Here is a 25,207-nt window from a genome sequence, read left to right on the forward strand (position 1 = left end):
GTGGTGGAGGCAGTTACATTTACAATATTTGAAAGGCAAAAGGATGGGTAAATGAATAGGAAGGGTTGAGAGGGTTATGGACCAGATGAAGGAAAATGGGACTAGGTCAGATTGGGGTTAGGTCTGTTTCCTTGCTGTATGATTCTGATTCTTATGAATCTTAATTAGTGATGACACACAAGCTTGGCTGTTGATTTTTTTTTTTCTGTGTATTTCATTTTAAAAGATAAATGCAAAGCTGATTTCAACGTGAAATTGCATTTTATTGTGCACAGTCTCTCATTCATTTAACCCATGTCAGTGGTTCAGTTTTGTTTCTACTTTGATCACTTATCTGGTTCCATTTTTAGCTCTCCCAGTGCAAGCTCTATGTCCAGCAATACTTATCCTCCTTTGTGCAGCCATCTTTGTTCTTCCACTGTGTTTTATTTTTATCTAATTTTACTCCCTTACATTTTGCTTCGTTGATTATCTCCACAGGCTATTTCAGCCAGGTCAGTCCATCCATATGCAGATAATGAGAGAATCCATAATAGAAATCTTGTGTTTAACACAGATCAGTCTTGTGACTCAGTCAATGTTCACTTGCTGCATGAGCATTGTTCTGAATACATTTAGCTGCTTTGTTCTCACATCACCTTATCCTGTTTGCCACCCTTTCAGCTTCCAATTTAGTCTTGAATTGATGATTTCTTCTTAAGCCATTTAACCCTGAAATGAATGCCACAGATTCTCTGCTGGATGGGACTCTAATCATCTTATTTCATTCCTGTCTTCTAATAGTAATCAGAGAATTACAAGCAATGGTTCTGTTCCTGCACAGTTAGACCTGTCACCCAAGGATTATTCCCTCTGTGTCCTTTGCCTACATTCTTGCCCTCAGGCACCATCTGGAAAAAAATGTCAGTATCCATATGTAAGCTAATGGCATCCAGATTTCCCTCACTATTATCTGTCTTAATGCACCACTATCTCTTGTCAGATGCTCTATTTGAACAGAATTTCCTTCAGTTGAACATTGATAAGACCGAAAACACAATTTTAAGTTCCAATTACAAGCTCTGCTTCTGAGCCACCACTTCCAACCCAGTCATTGACAATTGTTGAAGCTGAACTAGACAGTATGCAGTCATGTTTGAACCTGAGGTGAGGTTCAAGCCCCACACCTGAGGCATTACTAAAGGTTTCCAAACTAAACTACATAACATGACTTAATTCCTTCCTGCTGAAACCCTCAAACACGTCTCTGTCACCTCTAAGCTTGGCGGTCTTCTAACCTACTCCTTGTCTGGTCTACCTTGCTTTATCCTCTAAACTAGAAGTGCTGCCTGTATCCCAAGTTACACCAAATTTTGTTCAGATTGCCCCTATGTTCACTGACCTACATTGGCTCTGGCTGTGGTTCAGCAACCTTTCAGTTTTAAAACTCTCATCTCCTTTCTTCTCTTATCCCCCACATAAATCCCTAAAGACCCCTTATCCATATCTCTGTGCCGCCCCCCCCCCCCCCCCCCCCCCCCCCACCTTCAGGTCTCCTGAGAATCCCTATCTTGGTGGCTGTATCTTTTAACCTAGGCCTGAAGTTCTAGAATTTCAACCACTTGCACTTTATTTTCCTCTTTTTTTTAAAAGTGTTCCTCAGCAACAATATCTTTGAAACAAGCTTTTGGCCAATTGTTCTAACATCCTCCTGTGTGGCTTGGTCTCATTGTGTTTCACAGTTCTCCTGTAAAGTGTCTTGGAGCAATTGTTGTTCAACTTGACAGACCAGCAGGTACTCTGGTACAGGTTATGATCATTTTATTCATGTGTGTACAAGGACAATCAACCTTGATCATTCTAAGACTGCAGTCTGGCTAAAACACAAGTTCTCATCTCATATGCACCTTAAGGTCACATACTCGATTTTTGTAATCTCAAATTATATTGTTAACCAACTATCATTTATTTCCCACAATAAATGCATCAGGTTTTGTCAGTGTTCAACCAAGGTCTCTTATCTTGCTCTTTCTGCAGTCCAGGCTGTGTTCTCGATACTCTTGTTTCCCGAACTTGCTCTTTGCAATTTAATTCAACTTACAGATTCTGTTATAAGCATTTGTAGTATTTAATCCTTTCTGCTTCCCATCTTCAGCCTGGCTCTCAAAGTACTAGTGGTATTGCCCTTTCTCCTTGTGCTCTGCCCAAATATAGTAGTCAGCAATCAAACTTAGGGTTGTAAAGGTACTTAGTTATACCATCTGTTGCCCAATAATATATGTGTGCCTCATGTGTTTTGGCCCTGTATTCTCCAAATTCCCCATACCCTGTAATCTCATGTGTGCCCTCCTGAGTTAGTCAATCGAGTACATTGAGTATAGAACCAATACCAACTGGGTGATAACGAAAACATGGGAGATGTTTTTAATCTGTTGACTTATCTGTACATTTGAGCTTCAATTCCAGTGGCTCTTTGACCAAGTGGTGGGATCTATTTGTTTGGCCGTATCAGTCAGTACCGTAGTTTTTTTTTCTTGTACTTCCCAGGCCTCATGCCTGCATATTAATTGTTTCTTTTCTTTCCTTTTTCCATCTGTCCTCTCTTTCCTGCCTTAGGGTACAAATACACTAAATCGCTGTTTATAGGGCAGATTGATGTTCCTATGTTGGCACTCTCTTTGTGATATGCTAACGAAATGTCTTCCATTCCCCATACGTGCAACATGAGTTAGTTCCATTGCAGCCCATGTCCTTTCATTAAACATACACCTTGCTTGTTCTGTTTCATTTAAATGATATGGACACAATGCTGAAGAGTATATTTTTGCATTGCATCCTTCTAAACTGATTTTATTTCTATAACTTCCTATTTATCTGTGGAGTATAATGATACTTTAGATAATTAAGCTAATATTCTCAGATCTATATAATGTCTTAATGGTTAACTCTGATATAAATGGGGATTGCTACAATTTTATGTATGCTGTAATAATATTGTTATTTATAACACATTCTACCTAAGGTTTATGAAAACATGTTAAACTGCTGAGCTAGCAGCTGATCAGCCATGCTATATACATTTATTTTCCTTTGTCTGCTCAAGCATGATGATCTGTACTGTAGGCATCATTCCTGACCCCTCATTTGGGAGATTTTTCTGCATATTAATCAATCTTTTAATGGTCCATGTATAATTCTGTGTCTCACAGTGGTCGAACTGTGAATTACCCATACCAGGTCTTGGTTTGTACTGAGCTGCCTGTTCTGGATTCCTTGTCTCTTTTCCAGAATTTTCTTTAGTTGAGAACTTAGTTGACCGCCAAAAGATTCCAACACTGTTTCTAAATCAGTTAAAATTTACTCCTAAAACCCCTGTGTTAAATACTATGCTGACATCATTGACTAGACTGTATTTCAGTTGCCCATGATCAGATGATGTCGTTGGCTGCCCTCCATTGTTATACACAGGTAGCTTGTTCTGATACTCTGGTCAGAACTGAACAGGCCCATATCAGAGATGAGTAGATGAATAAGTACCAGCTAATGGTGTATGTTATATGAAATATGAACATCCTTGATCAAAACTAATCCAGTTTCCCTGGGGGAGAAAGACTTTGGATACTCCGTATCCATACTCCTCATGATTTTGTAAACCTCTATAAGGTCACTCCTCAGCCTCCAAACTCCAGGGAGAAAAGCTCCAGTTTATTCCGTCTCTCACTATAGCTCAATCCCTGCAACATTCTTGTAAATCGTTTTTGCACCCTTTAGTTTAACAGCATCTTTCCTATAAGCAGGGACACCAGAATTGAACACCTAGTGTCCTCCCGAAAGTTTGGTAAAGCTTCAACGTGATGTCCCAACTCCTATACTCAATACACTGAGCAATGAAGGTAAGCATGCCAAATGCCATCTTCACCACTCTGTCTACCTGCAGCTCTACTTTCAAGGAACTATGCACCTGCATACCTAGTTCTTTGTTTGGCAACACTCTGCAGGGCTCCATCATTAACTGTATATGCCCTGCCCTGGTTTGCCTTGCCAAAATTCAACGCCTCATTTATTTAAATTAAACTCCATCTGCCACACTTGGCCCATTGGCCCATCTGATCAAAATACTGTTATATTCTGAGAGAATCTTACTCCTGTTCTTCCTTCTGATCTAAAAAGCTCTCCTTAAGATGGAGAGGAATTTGTTAAGTGTGTACAAGACAATTTTTTGATTCAGTATATGGATACCCACTAGAGAAGGTGCAAAACTTGACCTCTCTTGGGGAAGTAAGGCAGGGCAGGTGACTGAGGTGTCAGTGGGGGAGCACTTTGGGGCCAGCGGCCATAATTCTATTGGTTTTAAAATAGTGATGGAAAAGGATAGACCAGATCTAAAAGTTGAAGTTCTACTTTGGAGAAAGGCCAATTTTGACGGTATTAGGCAAGAACTTTCGAAAGCTGATTGGAGGCAGGTGTTTGCAGGTAAAGGGACGGCTGGAAAATGGGAAGCCTTCAGAAATGAGATAACAAGAATCCAGAGAAAGTATATTCCTGTCAGGGTGAAAGGGAAGGCTGGTAGGTATAGGGAATGCTGGATGACGAAAGAAATTGAGGGTTTGGTTAAGAAAAAGAAGGAAGCATATGTCAGATATAGACAGGATAGATCGAGTGAATCCTTCGAGTGTAAAGAAAGTAGTAGTATACTTAAGAGGGAAATCAGGAGGGCAAAACGGGGACATGAGATAGTTTTGGCAAATAGAATTAAGGATAATCCAAAGGGTTGTTTTACAAATATATTAAGGACAAAAGGGTAACCAGGGAGAGAATATGGCCCATCAAAGATCAGCAAGGTGGCCTTTGTGTGGAGCCACAGAAAATAGGGGGGATTCTAACTGAATATTTTGCATCAGTATTTACTGTGGAAAAGGATATGGAAGATATAGACTGTAGGGAAATAGATGGTGACATCTTGCAAAATGTCTAGATTACAGAGGAGGAAATGCTGGATGCCTTGAAACGGTTAAAAGTGAATAAATCCCCAGGACCTGATCAGGTGTACCCGCGAACTCTGTGGGAAGCTAGAAAAGCAATTGCTGGGCCTCTTGCTGAGGTATTTGTATCATCGATAGTCACAGGTGAGGTGCTGGAAGACTGGAGGTTGGCAAACGTGGTGCCACAGTTTAAGAAGGGCAGTAAAGACAAGCCAGGGAACTATAGGCCGGTGGGCAAGTTGTTGGAGGGAATCCTGAGGGACAGGATGTACATGCATTTGGAAAGGCAAGGACTAATTAAGGATAGTCAACATGGCTTTGTGTTTGGGAAATCATGTCTCAAACTTGATTGAGTTTTTTGAAGACCTAACAAAGTAGATTGATGAGGGCAGAGCAGTAGATGTGATCTATATGGACTTCAGTAAGGCGTTCGACAAGGTTCCCCATGGGAGACTGATTAGCAAGGTTGGATCTCATGGAATACAGGGAGAACTAGCCATTTGGATACAGAACTGGCTCAAAGGTAGAAGAGAGAGGGTGGTGGTGGAGGGTTATTTTTCAGACTGGAGGCCTGTGACCAGTGGAGTTCCACAAGGATCGGTGCTAGGCCCTCTGCTTTTTGTCATTTACATAAATGATTTGGATGCGAGCATAAGAGGTACAGTTAGTAAGTTTGCAGCTGACACCAAAATTGGAGTTGTAGTGGACAGCGAAGAGGGTTACCTCACATTACAACAGGATCTGGACTAGATGGGCCAATGGGCTGAGAAGTGGCAGATGGAGTTTAATTCAGATAAATGCGAGGTGCTGCATTTTGGGAAATCAAATCTTTGCAGGACTTGTATACTTAACGGTAAGGTCCTAGGGAGTGTTACTGAACAAAGAGACCTTGGAGTGCAGGTTCATAGCTCCTTGAAAGTGGAGTCGCAAGTAGATAGGATAGTGAAGAAGGCGTTTGGTACGCTTTTCTTTATTGGTCAGAGTATTGAATACAGGAGTTGGGGGGTCATGTTGCGGCTATACAGGATATTGGTTAGGCCACTGTTGGAATATTGCGGTCTCCTTCCTATCGGAAAGATGTTGTGAAACTTGAAAGGGTTCAGAAAAGATTTACAAGGATGTTGCCAGGGTTGGAGGATCTGAGCTACAGGGAGAGGCTGAAGAGGCTGCGGCTGTTTTCCCTGGAGCATCGGAGGCTGAGGGGTGACCTTAGAGGTTTAAAATTGAGGGGCATCGATAGGATAAATAGGCAACGTCTTTTCCCTGGGGTCAGGGAGTCCAGAACTAGAGGGCATAGGTTTAGGGTGAGAGGGGAAAGATATAAAAGAGACTTAAGGGGCATCGTTTTCATGCAGAGGGTGGTACGTGTATGGAATGAGCTGCCAGAGGATGTGGTGGAGGCTTGTACAATTGCAACATTTAAGAGGCATTTGGATAGGTATATGCATAGGAAGGGTTTGGAGGGATATGGGTCGGGTGCTGGCAGGTGGGACTAGATTGGTTTGGGATATCTGGTCAGCATGGATGGGTTGGACTGAAGGGTCTGTTTCCATGCTGTACATCTCTATGACTCTATAATTACTTCAGAGACCTTTGTACTTGATGCCTGTAAAGTAATGCAGATGGAGTAAAACTGATAAATTAATTGGGTGGGTCCTGGTGGCGAACAAAGAAAAGCTAGTCATGGCATAATTTTAACAGTATGCCCTAATTGTTGTTAGGGTCTAGTAACACTATTCTAGTAGCCTACGACTGTGGATGATACTCTGAAGACTTCCACTAGATTGTACCCTTTGATTTCCTTGAATAGTTTAAACATGAAATTTGAATCCTGATCTGACTGCATTTCAGTTGGCAGACCTTTTTGGGTAAAGAATTGGGTCAATTCTGACACCCCTGTTTAGGCAGATATGGCTCTCGGAAGCAGCCTCTGGCAAGTTGGTAGCCGTATATATGATGGTAAGGATATACTGGAAGCTTCCTTCACTTTTGGGCACGAGTGACACAGTCCGCTAACACCTTGCTGAATGGTTGACTGAAAACTGGAACAGGAATCATAGATGCACGTCACTTTGCAGAGAAGGGTTTTTTTCCACAACCTGGAGAGTCTGAGGCTGAGGGGTAACCTTAGAGGTTTACAAAATAATGAGGGGCAAGGATAGGATAAATAGACAAAGTCTTTTCCCTGGGGTGGGAGAGTCTGGAACTAGAGGGCATAGGTGGTTTAGGGTGAGAGGGGAAAGATATAAAAGAGACCTAAGGGCCAACTTTTTCATGCAGAGGGTGGTACACTTATGGAATGAGCTGCCAGAGGAAGTGGTAGAGACTGGTACAGTTGTGACATTTAAGAGGCATTTGGATGGGTATATGAACAGGTAGTGTTTGGAGGGATATGGGCCGGGTGCTGGCAGGTGGGACTAGATTGGGTTAGGATATTTGGTCGGCATGGACAGGTTGGACTGAAGGGTTGGTTTCTGTGCTGACTCTATGGTGTGACAGGTTTAACATATAGTGACATGCTAAACTATCGCAATTTTGTGAGCAAGTCACAATGCTTCCGTACGGAACCCTTGATTCTCTATGGAGTGATGCTGTCCATGTCTGTTCCTCTTTTGCAAGTATGTGAGCAGCTGTCTGTATACTCATCAGCACCTCATTTTTAATGTGGTAGCATTCAGGGATTGTGTCTGCCTTAGCTTCAGTATGAGCAGTCTGACCTAGTGTTAACAGTGAGTCAGCTGCTACCAGATTCTATTTATTACCTTATTGGGATGTTCTGTTCTATTCTCCTGAAAAAGTTTCAGATAACAAGACTAGAGATTCTTCTCTTTGTAATTCTGCCTCAGCGCCCATTAGCTAAGCTTGTCTGTCCATAGACTGTACGATCACACAGTGTGGGGAAAATACCAGACATTTTCTCCTGCAGTAGTTCAGCCCTCTTGGAGACCCCTTGAGGGTCGTCTTTCAAAGAGTAGGTCATTCCTGTCCATAGGCAGAGTTGAAATGGTTTCCATAGTCACAGATTCTCACACATGGCAGCATTACAAGTGCATCCATTAACATTGGAAGGAAAAGGTTGAGACTATGAAGGGAGATTACAGAGGGTTAGGCAGAAATTTAGAAAGGAGGTCCTCCAGGGTAGTAATATCCGGATTACTCCCGGTGATATGAGCTAGTGAGGGCAGAAATAGGAGGATAGAGCAGATGAATGCATGGCTGAGGAGCTGGGAGAAGGATTCACATTTTTGGATCATTGGAATCTCTTTTGGGGTAGAAGTGACCTGTACAAGAAGGACGGATTGCACCTAAATTGGAAAGGGACTAATATACTGACAGGGAAATTTGCTAGAACTGCTTGGGAGGATTTAAACTAGTAAGGTGGGGAGGTGGTACCCAGGGAGATAGTGAGGAAATAGATTGATCTGAGATGGGTATGCTGAGAACAGAAGTGAGTCAAACAGTCAGGGCAGGCAGGGACAAGGTAGGCCTAATAAATTAAACTGCATTTATTTCAATGCAAGGGGCCTAACAGGGAAGACAGATGAACTCAGGGTATGGTAAGGAACATGGGACTGGGATATCATAGCAATTACAGAAACATGGCTCAGGGATGGGCAGGACTGGCAGCTTAATGTTCCAGGATACAAATCCTACAGGAAGGATAGAAAGGGAGGCAAGAGAGGAGGGGGAGTGGCATTTTTGATGAGGGATAGCATTACAGCTGTGCTGAGGGAGGATATTCCTGGAAATACGTCCAGGGAAGTTATTTGGGTGGAACTGAGAAATAAGAAAGGGATGATCACCTTATTGGGATTGTATTATAGACCCCAATAGTCAGGGAAATTGAGAAACAAACTTGTAAGGAGATCTCAGCTATCTGTAAGAATAATAGGGTAGTTATGGTAGGGGATTTTAACATTCCAAACATCGACTGGGACTGCCATAGTGTTAAAGATTTAGATGGAGAGGAATTTCTTAAGTTTGTGCAAGACAATTTTCTTGTGTGTGGATGTACCTGCTAGAGAAGGTGCAAAACTTGACTTACTCTTGGGAAATAAGGCAGGACAGGTGACTGAGGTGTCAGTGGGGGAGCACTTTGGGGCTAGCGACCATAATTCTATTGGTTTTAAAATAGTGATGGAAAAGGATAGACCAGATTTAAAATTTAAAGTTCTGATTAGATTAGGATTAGATTACATTACAGTGTGGAAACAAGCCCTTCGGCCCAACAAGTCCACACTGACCCGCCGAAGCGCAACCCACCCATACCCCTACGTTTATCCCTTACCTAACACTACGGGCAATTTAGCATGGCCAATTCACATGACCAGCACATCTTTAGACTGTGGGAGGAAACCGGAGCACCCGCAGGAAACCCACGCTGACACTGGGAGAACATGCAAACTCCACACAGTCAGTCGCCTGAGGCGGGAATTGAACCCGGGTCTCAGGCACTGTGAGGCAGCAGTGCTAACCACTGTGCCACCCACAGAGAAAGGCCAATTTTGATGGTATTAGATAAGAACTTTCGAAAGCTGATTGGAGGCAGGTGTTCGCAGGTAAAGGGATGGCTGGAAAATGGGAAGCCTTCAGAAATGAGATAACAAGAATCCAGAGAAAATATATTCCTGTCAGGGTGAAAGGGAAGGCTGGTAGGTATAGGGAATGCTGGATGACGAAAGAAATTGAGGGTTTGGTTAAGAAAAAGAAGGAAGCTATGTCAGGTATAGACAGGATAGATCGAGTGAATCCTTAGACCCATGTAAAGAAAGTAGGAGTATACAGATTACAGAGGAGGAAATGCTGGATGTCATGAAACGGTTAAAAGTGAATAAATCCCCAGGACCTGATCAGGTGTACCCGCGAACTCTGTGGGAAACTAGAGAAGTGATTGCTGGGCCTCTTGCTGAGGTATTTGTATCATCGATAGTCACAGGTGAGGTGCTGGAAGACTGGAGGTTGGCAAACGTGGTGCCATTGTTTAAGAAGGGCGGTAAAGACAAGCCAGGGAACTATAGACTGGTGAGCCTGACCTCGGTGGTGGGCAAGTTGTTGGAGGGAATCCTGAGGGACAGGATGTACATGTATTTAGAAAGGCAAGGACTGATTCGGGATAGTCAACATGGCTTAATGCGTGGGAGATCTTGATTGAGTTTTTTGAAGAAGTAACAAAAATGATTGAGGGCAGAGCAGTAGATGTGATCTGTATGGACTTCAGTAAGTCATTCGACAAGGTTCCCCATGGGAGACTGATTAACAAGGTTATATCTCATGGAATACAGGGAGAACTTGCCATTTGGATACAGAACTGGCTCAAAGGTAGGATGGTGGAGGGTTATTTTTCAGACTGGAGGCCTGTGACCAGTGGAGTGCCACAAGGATCGGAACTGAGCCCTCTGCTTTTTGTCATTTACATAAATGATTTGGATGCGAGCATAAGAGATACAGTTAGTAAGTTTGCAGATTACCCCAAAATTGGAGTTGTAGTGGACAGCGAAGAGGGTTACCTCACATTACAACAGAATCTTGATCAGATGGGCCAATGGGCTGCGAAGTGGCAGATGGAGTTTAATTCCGATAAATGTGAGGTGCTGCATTTTGGGAAAGCAAATCTTAGCAGGACTTATACACTTAATGGTAAGGTCCTAGGGAGTGTTGGTGAACAAAGGTACCTTGGAGTGCAGGTTCATAGCTCCTTGAAAGTGAAGTCGCAGGTAGATAGGGCAGTGAAGAAGGCGTTTGCTATGCTTTCCTTTATTGGTCAGAGTATTGAGTACAGGAGTTGGGAGGTCATGTGGCTGTACAGGACACTGGTTAGGCCACTGTTGGAATATTGCATGCAATTCTGGTCTCCTTCCTATCGGAAAGATGTTGTGAAACTTGAAAGGGTTCAGAAAAGATTTACAAGGATGTTGCCAGAGTTGGAGGATCTGAGCTACAGGGAGAGGCTGAAGAGGCTGGGGCTGTTTTCCCTGGAGCGTCGGAGGCTGAGGGGTGACCTTATAGAGGTTTGCAAAATTATGAGTGGCATGGATAGGATAAATAGGCAAAGTCTTTTCCTTGGGGTGGGGCAGTTCAGAACTAGAGGGCATAGGTTTAGGATGAGAGGGGAAAGATATAAAAGAGAACTAAGGGGCAACCTTTTCACGCAGAGGGTGGTACGTGTATGGAATGAACTGCCAGAAGATGTGGTGGAGGCTGGTACAATTGCAACATTTAAGAGGCATTTGGATAGGTATATGAATAGGAAGGGTTTGGAGGGATATGGGCCAGGTGCTGGCAGGTAGGACTAGATTAAGTTGAAATATCTGGTTGGCATGGACGGGTTGGACCGAAGGGTCTGTTTCCATGCTGTACATCTCTGACTCTGACTCGAAGTGTCTTCAATACCTTTTCCCAGTAGTACAGTTTGACTGATCCTGGTATCTCTTAATTAAGACAGAATTGCTTGCCATCCTTCCTTTGTGTACAAAATCCCAGTTACGCTCAGGGATTTGTTCAACCCCATCCACACACTTTGGTGTCTTTACAGAGGTCCACACAAGGAGTCAAACCCCTCACTTGGTCTCCTGGTGTCTCACTGTCATTCTCTACTTGGAGTGTATGTAGCATGATAAAGCCACTGGCTATTATGCAGTTCAAAAGCAGGCATCTTGGCTTCATCTCCTCTCGGCACCACCCTTTCCCTCCTGAGGAGAGCTTCCAGAATTTCTGTCTCTCCCATGGGTGTCTGGTTTGTATCAATACTCCTACCTCTATTCTTTCTAGTTGGTTAGACTAGACAAAGATTTCTTAAGAAACAAGGGTTTGTGGATCAAACCAGTGATCAGCCAGTTCTGGCTGTCAGCCCTGACCCAGTCAGTGTCAAGATTAGAGTGGTGCTGGAAAAGCACAGCAGGTCAGGTAGCATCCAAGGAGCAGGAAAATTGACGTTTTGGGCAAAAGCCATTCATCAGTCAGTCTCTGTTCCTTATTGAGATGCATTCTTATTAGGAAAGAATTGGAGTTTTTAAACTCCTCAACAATAATTGTTTCATGCAGGTTTTTGTAAATGCTTTTTGTTTTAAATGCCTGTATCCCACTGGTCAAAAGCAGGCTGCTTAAAGCCTTTCAAATTCCAGGCATGTTTGGTTAGGCCATTTCTGGAGATTGATTTTTTTTTGGCATTATACTTCTGGAACTATTTTGTCTGGACACAATGTAGATCACTTGTTGCTCAGTTGCATTTTCCTCTGGCAAGAGAGTGTAATAAGCTTTTTCCTAAAAGCTTAGTCTCCAGTAATAATGACTAATGTTGAGCTGACCACTTGAATTGCTGTGCTTTCTGTTGGAAAGAGACAAAGCAGGCTTCCACCTCTGCCTCAGAACCTAGGAAATAACAGCAAAGCAAGTTGCCTCTATCCTCAAGTCTTAACCAGTGGTCTCTTCATTGGACTCAGTTTTCCTGCCTCTCAGCTCAAGCATTTCCTTTGATTTCACAATTACCTTGTTCTGTTAAACTGCATCTGATATCCCATTGTGGAGGAACTAGGACTTGCTCCAAATGAACATTTGACGGGCTGGGAGCCATGGTACATATCTCTCACCAAAACTTACCATCGATCCTGTTTCTTTTGATTGTTGTTGAATTTGTGCACCACAGGAGTCTGCAGCTTAAAATCTTCAGATTTTTAAAATTGAGGGTAAACGTGTTCTTTAACATTATCATTGTAATTCTTAAAACCCAAGTCTAATTTTTGCTTCCCACATTTCTAACTCCTGTCACTACTCACTTAACGGTTTGTTCTTTCTGAAATCAGATTTTGTTGGTCATTGCAGAAAAAGACAAGTGTTCGAGTTTAATCTTTTAGCTCTATTGTAAAAAGATGATTCCAGCAGTTGACTACTTCATCCTGTTTTTTGCAGTAATGGGCAGATTTCTGAAGAAATGCAATACTTTCCTGCCTAGCAAATCATCCACATATGAACGAGTTGCACTGCATCCAATGTAACGATGTCCTTTTTTAAAAATAAGATCGAAACTTTATACAACACTCCAGATGAGATCTCATTAACACCCAGTACAACTGTAACAAAACCTCCCTACTTTCATACCTTAATCCACACCCCTTGCAGTAAGTAAACAGCCTTTCTTAAACACATTCTGTATTGGCACACACAATTACAAAATTAATAGCATCTGCAAGATTAAATATGTTTTCTTTCATTTGGATTTTTCATTGTTTATGATGGCCTTGTGCAACTTTTGATATCCTAGAGTGTATTTTGTTTCTCTGGCTTCCGTCAGAACTACCGTAGTACCGATATTTAGTGAGTTGAACCAAAGATTGCTTGAATACAGCATGGTGACTTGCAAAGTACAGCCTCTACTGCAAGATGTTTTTGAGTAAATGTTTAAAGCAAGAATGGTGAACTTGTGCTTGAATACTTTCAGCTCTGAGTAGGATTCATATCCAGTAAATTGTTTGAATTAAAGTGTCCTTAAACACTCAGTAATCATCCTGAATGTAGCACATTTACAATCTTTGAGATTGTAAACCATGATACTAGCATCAATACATTAAAGTCATAAAATTCCTCTGGTTGTGATTTTAATCAAAATGTTGAACTGTTTTGCACCGAAATGGCATAATGTGTTGGTTACAGAAATCTTTAGACTAAAATCTTTGAAATCACCTCTCCAATTCCTACTGGATATGAGTAGATCTATGCGTAAATGGGCATATATAGGTATGAGTATAACTTTTTGACTTGTTGCAGCAACATAGGGAATTAGTCTTTCCAACTGGACAGCAGGTTATATTCTTGGATTTGAATGGTGTTTCATTGCTCTGAGTTAGAAAACAGTACCACGTCCATGATGTATGTAATTGAAGAGTCTTCAGTGCTGATACTTAGTTCAAAATATTTTGTTTCTGACATAATTCGCTCATGATGTTAACAAATGTTCAAGAACTAAATTCCACATCTAATATGAGCAATTTTAGGTTGAAATTGGAACTTCAGTTTTCTACCTCTTGATTCATTGGTATGAAGTTGTAAACGCTTTTGCTCTTGTTTGCTGAAATTTCTTTTACATTTGACTAATGCAATTTTTTGCACTGACACTTTCCTCAATCAATGCATTAATTTTCCCTATCTAATATGCTAGTTCTGCCCTCAGTTACTGCTCTGCTATTGGTCTATGTGAACCTGGTGTTGTGGCATTTGCTATCTTTTACGTTTGGCTAGAAGACCATATTCAGTAAGCTTTAAATTGTGGCAATGAATATGATGACTTGTCCAATTTTCTGGAAATTTGATGACAACTGGTGCCATCTGAGTCACTGTTCAATTTTTAGGTCTGCATTTGGTTTGCTATCAGGCAAGAGCACATTTTGGGGCTTGGCTTGATGCTCTTGTGTTGAAATTGTCTTAAACCTTATTTGCTCTCTACTTAAATAATGGAGGACAGTGACATTTGTGTCAATATAAAATGGCCAGAAGCCAGCAGATTAGGTAAAGAATTCAGATTCATGGTACTTTGGGGAATCAGTTCTGGAGAAATTAAGACTGGTACAAACAAGACATGTTGCCCCTGGGTGGAAATGGCACCAGTGTCTTTGTGGTGATTGGGTGGGGGAGAAATAAAAGATGAAGGTAAGAAGCAAAAGTGGAAGGGAGAAAAAAGAACAAGAGCAGTAAGCAGGGCCTTGGTCAAAAATAAAGCCAAGATGATTAACTAAAAGACACAACCCAAGGCTTTGTGGCATAATGTTCAGAGCATTCACATTAAGTAGATGAATTAGTAGCACAAATAGAGATAAGCACTTTGGTATAATTGTGATTACAGAGACATGACTACAGTGTAATCAGGGTGGGGAATTGAAAGGAGAAAAATCAAACTACGGTGAGGAAGAATTGACTCCGAATCACAATGTGAAGTCTGTTTGGATGAAGGTAAGAAACACCCCAGGGGCATAGAACATTGTTGAGGTTGTTTATAGGCTCCCAAACAGTACAAACAAACAGTATAGACTACAGATTCAAAAACACCAGCAATGGTTCACCTTCAAGATCCTCCGCTGCACGCTTGCAGCAATGCGCCGGCACCTAACCTCTCTACAGTAAGCCCTGCCTCAGCTGAGAGCCACACTCTCAGAATTACAAAAGACCCACTCTGTACTACATCCTCAGGAGAATTCATACTCTCAACAAACAGTATTTCAACTCCATCTCTAACATCAAAAACTGTAAGTACGACAAACTTTTATCTACTCACCTCCATTACCAGCGCTGCTCAAACATTCCAGAAGATTCCCCTGGCCTCTGGAACTGCTCAGACGCCATTAGCCATGTGGCTGGTGCAGCTGCCACCCCCACGCTGATTCACTTCCGCCCCCATCTTGGCCACTCCCACAGCCGTCACTCCCACAGCCACCACTGCCCCTCACGATTTCCTCATGCATCACACATGACATCACTTCCGCCCCTCACATCATCGCTGATGTCACATACTCAGTGACTACCGCCACCCGTACTGTAGTGTCTGCCACCATTTCTGCCCCCATCAACGCCACTCACCTGCATTCTGCTGACACCCCCCCCCCCCCACAGATCCCACCATCACCATCCCTGCCCCCCAGAACCCTGAGGGGAACACCACCCTGCTCATGACTCCATCCCCATTCCCCCCACCATCACACCCACTACAGTTACCGGCTCCGCCCCCATTCCCAGCTCCACACCCACACCAGGTTTCCAACTCCCAGCCCTGCCGAATTTTCACCATCCCTCCAGACCTCCCCCTCTCTGAGGACGCACAATCATCCCCTTCATCCCCCTCCGTCCATGCATTAATGAATTTAATACACGCCGTGACGTCAAATACCTCTTCCGCCTCCGAGCTTACTTTCACAATCAGGACTCCTGCCCACCTTCCGAGGACCCCTTCGCCCACCTCCAACATACTGCATCCACTGGACACCCCGCGCTGGCCTATTACCTGCCCTCGACCTCTTCATTTCCAACTGCTGCCGGGACATTAACCGCCTCAACCTGTCTACCCCGTTCCCCCACTCCAACCTCTCACCCTCACAACGTGCAGCCCTCCAATCCCTATGCTCCAATCCTGACCTCAACATCAAGCCAGCAGATAAAGGGGGCGCACTGGTAGTCTGGTGCATTGACCTCTACACCGCTGAAGCCAAACGCCAACTTGAGGACACCTCTTCCTACCGCCCCCTCGACCATGACCCCCCCCCACCAATCACCAAACCATCATCTCCCAGACCATACAGAACCTCATCGCCTCAGGAGATCTCCCACCCACAGCTTCCAACCTCATAGTCTGGGAATCCCGCACTACCCGGTTCTACCTCTTTCCCAAGATCCACAAGCCTGACTACCCTGGCCGACCCATTGTCTCAGCACGCTCCTGCCCCACTGAACTCATTTCTACCTACCTCGACACTGTCCTATCCTCCCAGTCCAGGAACTCCCCACATACATTCAAGACACCACCCACGCCCTCCATCTCCTCCAAGACTTCCGTTTCCCCGGCCCCCAATGCCTCATCTTCACCATGGATATCCAATCTCTCTACACCTCCATCCACCATGACCAGGGCCTCCAAGCCCTCCGTTTTCTCCCCTCCCGATGTCCCCAACAGTACCCTTCCACCGACACACTCGCTCGTTTGGCCGAACTGTCCTCACCCTTAACAATTTCTCCTTTGAATCCTCCCACTTCCTCCAGACCAAAGGGGTAGCCATGGGCACACGTATGGGCCCCAACTATGCCTGTCTCTTTGTTGGCTACGTAGAACAGTTTATCTTCCGTAATTGCACCGGCACTACTCCCCACCTCTTCTTCCGCTACATGGATGACTGCATTGGCGCCACCTCGTGCTCCCACGAGGAGGTTGAGCAATTCATCAACACATTCCACCCTGACCTTAAATTTGCCTGGACCATCTCTGACACCTCCCTCCCCTTCCTGGACCTCTCCATCTCCATTAACGACGACCGACTTGACACTGACATTTTTTACAAACCCACCAACTCCCACAGCTACCTGGATTACACCTCTTCCCACCCTACCTCTTGCAAAAATGCCATCCCGTATTCCCAATTCCTCCACCTCCGTGGTATCTGTTCCCAGGAGGACCAGTTCCACCACAGAACACATCAGATGGCCGCCTTCTTTAGAGACCGCAATTTCCCTTCCCACATGGTTAAAGATGCCCTCCAACGCATCTCGTCCACATCCTGCACCTCCGCCCTCAGACCCCACCCCTCCAACCATAACAAGGACAGAACGCCCCTGGTGCTCACCTTCCACCCTACCAACCTTTGTATAAACCAAATCATCCGCTGACATTTCCGCCACCTCCAAAAAGACCCCACCACGAGGGATATATTTCCCTCCCCACCCCTTTCCGCCTTCCGCAAAGACCGTTCCTTCCGTGACTACCTGGTCAGGTCCAAGCCCCCCTACAACCCACCCTCCCATCCTGGCACCTTCCCCTGCCACTGCAGGAATTACAAAACCTGCGCCCACACCTCATCCCTCACCTCTATCCAAGGCCCTAAAAGTGCCTTCCACATCCACCAATATCATTTATTGTATCCGTTGCTCCCAATGCGGTCTCCTCTACATTGGGGAGACTGGACGCCTCCTAGCAGAGTGCTTGAGGGCACATCTCTGGGACACCCGCATCAATCAACCACACCGCCCTGTGCCCCAACATTTCAACTCCCCCCTCCCACCCTGCCGAGGACATGGGGGTTCTGGGCTGCCTCCACCGCCGCTCCCTCGCCACCAGATGCCTGGAGGAAGAACACCTCATCTTCCGCCTCAGAACACTTCAACCCCAGGGCATCAATGTGGACTTCAACAGTTTCCTCATTTCCCCTTCCCCCACCTCACCCTAGTTTCAAACTTCCAGTTCCGCACTGTCCACATGACTCGTTCTACCTGCCTATCTTTTTCACCTATCTTCTTTTCCACCTATCCACTCCACCCTCTCCTCCCTGACCTATCACCTTCATCCCCTCCCCCACTCACCTATTGTACTCTATGCTACTTTCTCTCCACCCCCACCCCCCTCTAGCTTATCTCTCCAGGCTTCAGGCTCTCTGCCTTTATCTCTGATGAAGGGCTTTTGCCCGAAACGCGATTTTACTGCTCCTCAGATGCTGCCTGAACTGCTGTGCTCTTCCAGCCTCACTAATCCAGAATCCCAAACAGTAGTGAAGATGTAAACGAAGGCATTAAACAAGAAATCAGGTAATAGGGTAAGACTAATCATAGGTGATTTCAGCTTTCATATCGATTGGATCAAACTTGTAATTATATTGTAGGAGGAGGGTTTACTGGCATGTGTACTAGATTATTTTTAGACCAGTGTATTGAGTAACTGACCAGAAAACAGTCTGTTTGAGACTGTGTGTATTGTGCAATGAATCCAGATTTAGAGGTGTAATCTTAAAATTAGAGTTGTGGCATTTGAGTGAAATTAAAAATTTTTTTTTCCTCGCTTTAGGATAGTGAAAATATAAACTCTTCCAATATTGTGGATGTTGAACCAATTGAAATTTTAAGGAAGATTGTTAAAGAATGTGAAACAAAGGAAGGCAAATTAATTGAGTTAACAATCAACTCATGATACAATAACATGGTTGAGCAGTCTTGAACTGAATGGCAAACTTGTTCCACGACCGAGATTCCGATAACTCGCTTCCACTGTGCAAGACTGAAATTAACTACTATGCCATTTGTCATTCCTCTCGAATTGAAAACATTTTTCTGTCAAATGCTTGACCATACCAGTTTAAACAGGGTCGATGTCTTTCACTTCATGATCCAACCCATGGGGCATAGATAGTTGTTTCTTGAATGAGTTGGTGCAAATAAAATAAATTGCTATCACTTCTGAACACCTAGCTCTTGTATTAGGAATTAATTCATACTGACATGTGATTTCTAAGTGTTGCACACAAGGCATTCTGCTGCACCTGATTTGTGGGAAATGATCAATTATCTTCCTTTGAGGAAGATACAAATAATTGCATCTTTGTGAATATGAGGTGATGCCTTGATCTCAACTGGTATTTGAATTCGACTTTGCTTTGAAAAGCATTTGATAAATAGAAGCTTATGAAAATTGCAGATTACCCAAATTGTTGTGTTTAAAGGTGTGATCACCACCACAGGACTTGTGAAAACATGGCATTTAAATTTGAAAAATTGGCTTGAGTTTATAATCCATTCATTCTTCCTATTTCTTGATCAAATTTGACTGTCATAGATCAGAATGTGACTTTGTGAAGGAAAATATTTCAGCTTGTAGCTGTTGTTGCAGTCAGTGTTTCATTAATATTCACAAGGTTTGATAAAAGTACTGATCTTCATGACATGCTAGATGAAATAGTACCACTCTTTCTTCAGGATTATTGATATCTTTGCATTAACGTCTTAAACCTGCTCCCATTTCTTCTATTCCATTAAAAAGAAACCTGGGGTTTTATATTTCTGTTAATGAAAACTTGAATTTTGTGGTGGTGTTTTTGAAAAATCCTGTGAAGATCACAAACTCATCCTGGGTGCCTCTGTTATAATCAGAGTACATAATTAGCGATCTTGATTTTTAAGGTATTCTCTGGTGATCTTGCACAGATTTAAAGAGGTGTTAGATTTTTTTATGTTATAAATTGTGTCATAATCTTTACACATATTGTTCTTTCTGACTAAGTTTATACAGAGAATTTTTAGCTGTGAACTGGGATATTAAATAAATATTCCAATCTAATAATTGTACCTTAAGCTGCTTTTGATACACACAGTAACTTTCTTCTTGCCAGTGTTATGAACCACATCAGACCCCCTCAAAATATTTGAAGGTAGCCTAGATCCTAACTTTTTTCTTAAAGGCAAATGTAAAGTGTTGTGTTCCAGACGCAATTTGACTTGTCATACTACTTGATGTTAAGCAAAACACGATTTATTCAAACACTAGTTAAAATACAACAAAAGAAAGAATAACTTAGTAAGTTAACTCTTTTGGAAAACTTAACAGAATAATAGATACAATAACTATTGCTAATTAACTGTTCCAATATAGTAACATACCATAAACATACCCTTGGCAAAACTCAGAAAATAGATTTGTCTCATAGGCAACCCAACAGCAGTAAGAAATCCTAGCTTCAAGCTGTGATAGAGAGGGGCAAAAAACAGCTGCAACCTCTTCAAAGCTTCAGCAGCTTCTGCTCAATCTCCCTCTCTATCTTCTAACTTAAACCACAACAGAATGCACCTCTTAAAACCCATAGCATCATCACATCAGCTATGGTTCCTTTTGTTTTCTTGCATGCAATATGCCTGTGATCGTCAACACAGGTTGCACTTGGCATCTCCTTTAAGACTACGTTGAAACCCTCCAAGTTGTGTCTTAGAAATGGCGTCAGTTTTTGTCCGAAGCATGTGGGGACTTTGCACATCACTATAGTTACTGTAGAAAGGCAGGTTTGTGGCAGTATTCATGTCTCTAAAGTATCTTGAAAAGCTATTCCACTTATATAGTAACATACCATAAACATACCCTTGGCATTCCTCTACCTTTTTTCCGTTCTTCTGGATTTTGTTGGATAACGTTTGTACATAAAATAATAATTTTGAAGTGGATGCTTTTTAAATAAAGTATGTGTTGATATTAACTTATGTATAAAATCACAAGCGTAGACAGCTAAGTATCAACGATAAAACAGTGCTGCTATTCAGGCATTGGTTATTCAATTTTGGTGTAATGAAAAGGTGATTTTGTAAACGTTTTTCGAAATCGGTCTTTTGGAGAACTTGGCTTTCATTTTTGTAACAGATGAGTGAAATTGCAAAGGAAATAGTAATGCTGACCTGTAATGTAACTCTTTAATTCTTAAAATGTCTAAAGAAATGTAATTCACTTGCAACTGTTTATTTAAAAGCAAGTGCATTTCTGTTATGAGCTGTGAACTCCCATTTGAAAGGTCTGAGGTTTGCTTGTGGTGTGATTACATTTAAAGTATGCAAAGGGGAAGGATTGTGGAAGCTTGGGAACTGTCCTTTCACAACTAGAAATAGTATTTCAATGCAATCCTGGCGAGTGTTTTCCTTGTGTAACCTTAATGTTCCTCAAATTTCTTTGAATTGAGCACTTCAATGTGCCAAAGGGACTATTGGTGTGGGAATGAAAGTGCACAACATTGGGTTTTAAACTGCTGGACGAAGATGATATTAGGCTCATATAGAGTGTTTATTTGTCATATAATCCTATACTTGATTGCACTTTTATCACTCATTTCACTGTATATATACCATTCTCTAATACCATCAACCCTAATTTAGGTAAAACAAATAATAATTAATAAATGCTCTGTTGTGCTAATTACAGGACACTTACCAGCGGAAACCAAGTGATGTACTTGTGGTAGGCTCATACATTTGAATTTTTTGGAAAACTATCCAATTCAGGAGGTTCTGTTTAACACTGGTTCTTGTAACACTGAACATGTTTAAAGTGGTTACTTTGTATGAATAGGTCATTTTAAAAACTATATTTGAGGCGTGAAAGTTTATCTGTGCTTGGCTAATGATCACCAACTATATGGGCAATGTGATTGCATTATTGATGCATCCAGATGCTTTTAGTTTATTTTTGCTAAATTAACTAACAACATCAATAAAAGTTCTTGAGTGCTGGCAATTCCTTGGTTGAAGGATTTAGCACAAGGGATTATAGGCTCAGGATCAGGGATCTATTTCATACTGAGATGAGAAATGTCTTCACTTAGAATTCTGAATCTGAAATTTTGTACTCCAAAAGATTTGAATGTTTAGTCATTCAGAGTATTCAAGACTGATTGATTGATTATTGAACAGATATGGAATCAAGTGTTTCAGGATAGGACAAGAAAGTGGAGGTGAAGTAGACCGTAATCTGCGACTTTATTCAACAATGAGCTGACTTGAAGGGCTGTGAACCTTTAATTTCTGCTCTAAGTTATTGTGCTTGTAACTAGAGTCCTTCCCTTTCTTCCCTTTATAAGTGGGGATGTTTACCATTCATCATTCTTCAGACACTGAAGCAGTCTGTGTTCAAATACAAGACAACTGGAACAATTTCCAGGCTTTGGCTGACAAGTGTCCAGCAACATTTGTGCCATATTGATGTCAGACAATGGCCATCTCCAGTAACAGGCAATCTAACTGCCACATTATCACCACTGTATTCCCCACTATCAATACCCTAGTTCTTACCATTGACCAGAAGTTAAACTGGTTGCTATATAAATACAGTGGATCCAAGAGCAGGTCAGAGGCTAGGAATCCTGCAGCAATAACTCACTTTATGGAGGATTTAAGGAGATGACTAGGGACCCACAGTAAATATTGGCCAGCCATGGTATCCATGTCTTGTGGGAGAATAAACGATAAAACCAACAGCTGTGACATTTTAGTAGATGTGATTTCCAAAAGATAGTGGAATATAGGATAGAAATTGTAAAACAATACAAAATCTGGACAACAATTAGATAGGGCACATGAAATCAGTATGGCTGGGACAGGATGGAGTTGAGGTTTTGTGTAGCAAAGGCTGCACTGTAATCTAAATATTTGTGGAAGAATTAATCAACTGAGTTGGTGAATGTGGAGAAATAATACAGAATGTGTAGCTGCTTATGCTGCACTTTCTTAGGATAACTTAAATGTAGGTCTGCTGCTTCATTCTTTTTGTATAAAAAAATTAAAAAAGCTTCTTTCCTGTGCGGGTGTTTGGTTTAAATTTCTCAACAGACGGCTGTTGGTGAAGGGCTCAGATTGGTGACCTAGTTGGAAATGGCACATCAGGCCAGTCAAAACCTGTGGAGAGCTCATACTTCTGGTATACAATCTTGCACGTAAACTGCTTCTGTTAAATGACTGTATAGCTGTTTATGGTTTATTTTTCTTTTCTCTCCATAGATACTGACTGGCCCAATGTGCATATCCTGGTTTTATTTTGAATTTGAGCTCTTGCAGTTTTTCTCTGCTTTCTAATCTGCCAGCTGGCTCTTTTGAATCACTTAGGATTGGAGCTTCAGTATACAGTAGACATAAAATTATTATTTTTCTCTCTTTTTCAGCTCAGCCATTACATCCTGTTTAAACCAGGTGTACCAGAGCCTGGCCAATCTAATTCGCTGGTCTGATCAAGTGATCTTAAAAGGTGTGAATTTAGAGGACAAGGAAAGGGTCATGGCGATGATTAAAGCAGTGCTTGATGGAATAAAGGTATTTTTTTTCCTTAAGAGCATGTAAAGCTGTTCTGTATTTTTCAACGTTCTCTTTCATTTGAGCTGTGGGAATGGGATGTCTGGTGGAAGAAAGAGTAATTGTTTTTTCAGTCCTCGACGGTTCGCAGCTGCATGTCACTAAAGTACTTGGCCAGAATATTCCCAAACTTCCTGATCTACACAAAGTCATGTTCATTCTCAACTCTCCATTTCTCCTAATGGAGAAGCACATAGTGTCCAGATTGGTAGTATCCACAATAGCAAGATTGAAAGCCATTGAATAAATTCAGCACAGAAGGCTTCTCAGTTCCTTTTCTTCCATAGACAAGTTTGATGTGACTTGAAATAAAAATTCTGTTCTAAAAATGTAAGGTTTCTTATTTAATCAGATTTTGCACTATTATACACTTGGTTTACATTTTTTTCCCTTGCTGACTTTGCAGTATAATCTTAATTGGAAAATGGTACAAGGGAATTATTTTGTTTTCTTTCAACATGTTAGATGTGTTCTCTTTATGAAAATGTGATAGACTGTAATCAACAAAGTGAACTGACTAAATCTTCGTGGCAACAATAGAAAATGAGCGTCTGCATGAATTTTGACCAATTGAAGACCATTTTAATAGGAGTAAATGCTGTTGTTCCGCAAATGAGTTAATTAGAATTCCAGTTTAACTTCCTACTAATTTGAGTTCTAATGGCAAGTTTTGAGAAGATTTGTAGCTCAAGTTGAAATTCTGGATGTAAGTTTGCTCGCTAAGCTGGAAGGTTCATTTTCAGACGTTTTGTCACCATACTAGGTGAGCCTCCAGTGAAGCACTGGTGGTATGGCCCGCTTTTTGTGTGTGTGTTTTTTTTAGGTTTCCTTGGGTTGGTGATGTCACTTCCTGTTCTTCTCAAGTGGGTGGTAAATCGGATGGAAGTCAATGTGTTTGTTGACAGATGTCTGGTTGGAGTGCCATGCTTCTCGGGATTCTTGCGTGTCTATCAGATGAGGAAGGACACTACTTCAACTGGGGCAACACATCCATCCTAGGTCAAACTAAACAGAGACACTCGCGAGAATCCCTAGAAGCATGGCACTCCAACCACTCCAACTGTCAAAAAACATACCAACTTAAATCTGATTTACCATCCCCTGAGAAGAAGAACAGGAAATGACATCACCAACCCAAGGAAACCTAAATGTGCACACAAACAGTGGGCCATACCACCAGTGCTTCACTGGAGGGCTCACTGATGATGTTACCTAGTGTGGTGACGAAATGTCTGAAAAACAAACCTTCCAGCTCAGCGAGCAAACTTACATCCTGAGTTCTAATGCTTTAATAAATTACTAACAAGCAACTAATTTTGCAGATGGTTTGCTACTACAAACCAAAATTTGTTGCTTCTGCGCTAACTTTTTTTTAAATGGAGAAATTCCATATCCTGGTCGGCCAACAAAATGAACGTGCTTTTGTAATCAAATGTGACAACATTGTGGTTCATCTGGACAGTTGGAACTTCAGAATAATTATTTTTAAAGCTTTAGGAATGGATATTGTGCATTTTTAGGAATTGGCTTTATTTTAAATTTCACCTTTCTAATTGCAGAAACATTGAATTCAACTCAAACAATTGATATCCCAATTATGGCAAGTTTGATATTATAAAATGAAAAATGACTAGTGCAGTAACGTTTAATAAACAAGACCGCACTAAACATACAAATACTTCAGTTTTGATAAAATCCTTTAATTTAAGTATTCTTTTCTGAATTGATAGCTATGGTTTAAGATGGCCTGGTGTTCGTGCCATTAAATTGTAGGCTAAATCCCAGTATCCCACTCAACTTGCATATTTCAGCCAATTTTCAGCATGATTGTTTTCTATTACTTGCTGAAGTTTTGCACTTGTGCTATCAACAATTATACAATATCTGGTCTGTTAAATTTTATTTGAAATGTTTAT

The 25,207-nt window shown here is 41.9% G+C and overlaps 1 protein-coding gene across 1 annotated transcript in view; it reads left to right on the plus strand.

Annotated features, from left to right (window-relative positions):
* The window catches only part of LOC140469263 (rap guanine nucleotide exchange factor 1-like), a 236,966-nt gene that overhangs the window by 96,139 nt on the left and 115,620 nt on the right, over positions 1–25,207 (plus strand). The window contains exon 4 of the mRNA XM_072565605.1: positions 23,105–23,252. Coding sequence (XP_072421706.1) covers positions 23,105–23,252 — 148 coding nt within the window. The remainder of the gene's footprint in view (positions 1–23,104; positions 23,253–25,207) is intronic.

Source organism: Chiloscyllium punctatum, chromosome 49 (genome assembly GCF_047496795.1).
Source record: "Chiloscyllium punctatum isolate Juve2018m chromosome 49, sChiPun1.3, whole genome shotgun sequence".
Classification (NCBI taxonomy): domain Eukaryota; kingdom Metazoa; phylum Chordata; class Chondrichthyes; order Orectolobiformes; family Hemiscylliidae; genus Chiloscyllium; species Chiloscyllium punctatum.